This window comes from Panthera uncia, chromosome D1 (assembly GCF_023721935.1).
Source record: "Panthera uncia isolate 11264 chromosome D1, Puncia_PCG_1.0, whole genome shotgun sequence".
NCBI classification, from domain to species: Eukaryota; Metazoa; Chordata; class Mammalia; order Carnivora; family Felidae; genus Panthera; species Panthera uncia.
In genome coordinates this window covers 90856409-90861749 of record NC_064808.1, presented here as the reverse complement: position 1 = coordinate 90861749, position 5341 = coordinate 90856409, and the positions used below count along the sequence as shown (strand labels likewise).

General features: G+C 39.1%; 1 protein-coding gene across 1 annotated transcript; it reads right to left on the bottom strand.

The window, feature by feature from the left end:
• Positions 1–1063: 1063 nt before the first annotated feature.
• On the bottom strand, positions 1064–3132 carry LOC125929607 (olfactory receptor 10G9-like). The gene is made up of 2 exons (XM_049640944.1): positions 2198–3132; positions 1064–1112 (listed from the first exon to the last, which is right to left on the bottom strand). The coding sequence occupies exons 1-2, from the start codon at positions 3130–3132 to the stop codon at positions 1064–1066; spliced, it is 984 nt and encodes a 327-aa protein (XP_049496901.1).
• Between the last annotated feature and the right edge of the window lie 2209 nt (positions 3133–5341).

Here is a 5341-nt window from a genome sequence, read left to right as displayed (position 1 = left end):
GTGATTCTACAATTATTTCAATAACAATTTCAGCTAAAAAATGATGCTGATATTTATCTTATAAATCATTAAAAATTTAAATCACTTTCAACATGCTTGTGTTTACTACACATTATAGAATTTTAAATCTTTCGGGGCGCCTGGGTGGCTCAGTCGGTTAAGTGGCCGACTTCGGCTCAGGTCATGATCTCACGGTCCGTGAGTTCAAGCCCTGCGTCGGGCTCTGTGCTGATAGCTCAGAGCCTGGAGCCTGTTTCAGATTCTGTGTCTCCCTCTCTCTCTGCCCCTCCCCTGTTCATGCTCTGTCTCTCTCTGTCTCAAAAATAAATAAACATTAAAAAAAATTTTTTTTAAATAAAAAAAAGGAATTTTAAATCTTTCGTCATATTTCCAAGTGAAAACTATTAATGGGTCTTTCCTTAAACACCCATTATATTTAGTACACTGTTCCCTGGATGATACTACACTTGTTTTTCTCTCTCACTGGATGATGACCTTCATCAATACAGACACACATAATGCTCAGTAAATGTCCTATAACATTTGTGCTATTGTGAGTTAAGTAAAATAGTAAGACATTATAAGAAACTGGAAAGCATCCAAGTGAACCCAGTGGCTAAGGAATTTTGATCTAACTCGTCGTCAGTTTTCTCCTTTGCAAATTTAGTAGGGCTGTAGAATAGGCCATATCAGTCTGGTTTATTGGAATGAACACTAGTAATTAACCTCTTGCATTGGTTTATATAGGTCATGCCTTTATAGATAGTATGGTTTTCTTCTCATCATAGATGTGGAGCTTATTTAGAACCAGATATACAAACGAGCACAGATGGGTTGTCTTGCTAAAGCGTCTCTGGAAGACAGGTGCCCCAAGTCTGAGGAGTCTCAGAAGTGATCCCTAGTTCTAACAGCTGCCTATCAGTTTTCTCTTCTTCCCTTTCGGTATGCCAGGCAGTGTTGGCATTAACAGGATTCATGTGGCATTTAAATGAAGGATTTATTTTCTGAAAAATTGATTTATGCTATCAATTGAGGTGTATATTTGAATGACTGCTTTCAAGCTTCATGGCTCAAGTCTTAGCTCCCGGATGGCATCCAAAGTCCATTTTACACTTTAAGTCAAACAAATGTGAACTAAAGACAATATAATTACATGGGAAGTACCACCTAGGGTCTGCTTTTAAAATTGTGAGGTACTCTCAATATTCTTTGGTAGCATCCTTGTGTCTCTAAGATTATTTTCTTATTTTTCACATATTTGTTATCTGTCCCTTGTTTACTCACAGAAATAATTTTAAGATTGCTAAAAATAGAAGCTTTGCATTTAAGAGAAAAGACAGTAACTCCGTAAATACAGAACAAAAATCTAGGTAGTTGTATCCATGACCGATTCAGTACAAATAGTGCATGGATTGCATAAGTAGACAAATATTTACTTTAAAAAATCACTCAAAGTGAAGAAATTAAAGAGTTATACAGTTTTAGTTAACTTATAAATATAAATAAAGCCATTATTAAGAATTAAGTATTTTTGGTGTGATCTTTTGTAATGTAAAAATTTCATCATATATGTACTATATTAATGAATTGGAAATATTATATGTGATTATTTTTCAATATAAAGGTTTAAAAATGGAAAAAAGGGATCTTTAGTAAGCTTTGATTTAAATTGCACAAAATAAAATGTAAGTGAATTATCCTGGAGAGCAATTCTGGAAAATATTTGTACAGGGGATGGAAGTAAACTACTTTTCTGACAATCTACTTTGTAGAATATAAAAGAGAAGAATAGGCAATCATCCTTCCTGCCAGATTATCATCATTAAATGGCTGTTTATACTGGGATTCTGGCAAATAATGTAGAAAGAAATATTAAACTGCATTAAATTTTAATTAAAAAATTAAGATCGAATAATTGAAATAGTCCTTACAAGTGTAATGTTCATGTTGGTGGTTTAATTTAATTCTAAATAAATAAAAAAGGGGGCACCTGGGGCACCAGTTAAGCGACGGACTCTTCATTGGGCTCAGGTCACGATCTCACTGTTCGGGCTCTGCACTGACAGTATGTAGCTTGCTTGGGATTCTCTCTCTCCCTCTCTGCTCCTCACCTGCGTGCATGCTCTCTCTCTCTCTCTTTCAAAATAAATACATAAATATTAAAAAATAAATAAAAAAGGAGCCAGTCATATGTGGCCTTTCTTCATTATTCGGTGAATACTGACTTCTCACCTTGAACAGAGCTTTCTTCACTTCCTTGTTCCTCAGGGTGTACACCACAGGGTTTAGAAGGGGAGTCAGCACAGTGTAGAAAACTGCCACAATCCCGTCCACAGCATCCTTGGAGCCTGGCCTCAGGTAAACAAAAACACAGGGAACAAAGAAACAAAGAACCACAATGCAGTGGGAGGTACAGGTCTGAAAGGCTCTGCATCTCCCCTCGGAGGTGCGGATCTTCAGGATGGAACAGACGATGGACACATAGGACAGCACTATCAAGAGAAAGCAGCTCAAGGCCACTACTCCGATGTTGACAAAGATCACCATCTCGTTCATGGACGTGTCTGCACAGGCCAGTCTGAGGATGGGTGGTCCGTCACAGAAATAATGCTGGATCTGGCTGGGCCCACAGTAGGGCAAGCGGAAGGTCAGTGTGGTCTGGACGGCAGAGTGCAGAGAGCCGCTGAGCCACGTGGCGGTGGCCAGGAGGGCACACGCTCTCCCACCCATCAGGCTGGCATACCTGAGCGGCCGACTGATGGCCAGGTAGCGGTCGTAGGACATGACTGTGTAGAGGAAACACTCGGTGCTCCCCAGGAAGTGAAAGGAGTAGAGCTGGGCCACACAGCTGTGAAAGGAGATGGCCCCGCCTCCCGGGGAGACCAAGGGCATCAGCATTTTGGGCACCGTGACGGTGGAGAACCACATGTCGATGAAGGACAAGTTGGCCAGGAAATAGTACATGGGAGTGTGGAGGTGGGAATCCACCGTGATCACCAGCAGGATGAGGAGGTTCCCCACCACAGTGAGTACATAAATCACCAAGAAGATTCCGAAGAGGGGGATGTCCAGTGCTGGTGCATGGGGAAGACCCGTGAGGATGAACGTTGTCACTACGCTCATGTTTCTCATTTCTTCTCATATATGGAGCTCTGTCCCTACCAAAAGCAAAGAAAGTTCAACATTTACTGAGATCATATTGTGGCAACTTTGTTTTCACTGAATGGAAACACAAGATGTAAATTGTCATGTAAATGTTACATGACATTTTTGCTTTACGTGGGGCTTTGAGGGGGGTTATCCACTTCCTTATTGCTTTACCCAAATCAACCAAATAGAGAAGAGGGGTAAATTGGGTATTGTTTTCTGTAGAATTAGAAAAGTTATACCCAAACCAGCACCTTTGGCACGCTCTCCCATGGATGAGCCTTTATCCAAGCATCTCTCTTTCTTTTTTTCTCTCCAACCATCCCCCTACCCCACACCCCCCACAAAAGACACACACACACAACCACACACTGCCATATATACAGATTCAGTCTCTTTGATCATCAGAGAATTTCCACTATAAATATACATTTATAAAGAAAGCTTCATCCATAATGGCTGAGAAAGCTGCCTTCCTAAAATTCCCTGGTCAGCAGCCAGCTGATGTGTTAGGGAAGAACTCCTAGGATTTAGCATCTCAGTGAACCAGTTCATCTGTCCTACAGTAAACCATGATCATACTCTCCTCATCCTATGTGAAATCTGACACCGAACTAATGCAGTCAGTAATGGTCAGAGTACTATCACTTTCCTCACCTCCTCTTATCCTATATTTATTTCTATTTATAAATTTTTATTATATCTCCCTCTAGGCAATCAATCATCCTCCTTCTGAATTGTAATCAAGTCATCTCAGAATATATTTTGAGCTTCCATGAAGAATTAGATCTGCTTACTTAGAAGGACCAAATGGCATGTTTGAGGTTTGAGTTCCAGAACTGAATGTAGATACTCACTATAAAACATACACCAATGCTCTTTGAAAAATAAAGGAAAATATGTAGTCTGAAATCATTTTTATTATTTCTAGGATTTCTATTATTCCAGGGCTCAGACTGTAAGTTCCTTCCTTCCTTCCTTCCTTCCTTCCTTCCTTCCTTCCTTCCTTCTTTCCTTCCTTTCTTCCCCTTTATTCTTCCCTCCCTTCCTTCCTTCCTCTTTCTTTCTTTCTTTCTTTCTTTCTTTCTTTCTTTCATGATCTGAAGGTCTTCCAAATTATATATTCAAAGAGAAAACAAATAGTCATGAAGAAAGGAAGAGAAATCTGGTTGGACACCTGGGCCTCTCTGGTAGAAAAGATAGAAATCTTTACTGATTTCTAAGGTGCTTCTGGTATATACAGTCATGTCAGCAATGTGTTTCTATTTTGGTGTATATGATAAAAACAGAATTTTCTATTGTTTCAACTCAGAGTTGTAATGCTAAGGTTTACAGAGAAAGCCCTTTATTGACTGTGATTTTATAAAATTTTGAGTGTTTTATAAAACTGTACAAAGTTGGCCTGGCAGCCATGACTAATCAATATAAGCCAAAGCTGAAGAAGAAGAAAAACAAAATGATAAACATAAATACGTCATAATCACCCCACAATTCCCAATGATGGAAAGCACTAAGTTTTGCCAATTTTTGCTGCTTACCAATTTACAGCTAAGGTTTGGATCATGAGGCAAAATTCAACATTAAAAGAAACTCTCAGTCTTTAATGAGTAGGATGTTTCTTCTTCTTGCATATGTGAAACCACAAAAAACAAGCCAGAGAAACAAACATTTTAAACAACAGAGCTTAAAATTGATTTGATATCTCAGGAGATACTGCCTTCACCCTTGAGCCCTCATGGATGAAGATAATGCTTCCCCATTATGATAAACACTCAGAATTCTTTTCCAAATTCCTTGAAGTTGGTTTTATATATGACGGGCCACCATTCCAGAAAGCATTTTATTTTGCTCAAAATTAATTTCCAAAATAAATAACAATGACACTCTGGGTGTGAGAATTCTTTGCCCTGGGAATGTTTTGTTTTGTTCTTTTCTCTGATTTCTTCCTTAAATTCAAAGGTAGAAAATATGGGCTTTAGTCCCCAAAGGGACAATTCTCTGGTGAGGCTCGTAGTCTCCTTGATGAATTTTTTACTTTCTAGTCATTATGACCAGTATGAACAGGAGCTCTGGAGTTTGCTCCAGGGATGATCTGAGTACTACTCACACTAGATAAATATCTTACTAATTAAACTTTCTCCCTCCATGGCTTGGCAGGCTGTGCAGGTTTCTAGTCCAGAATGGATGATGCTAC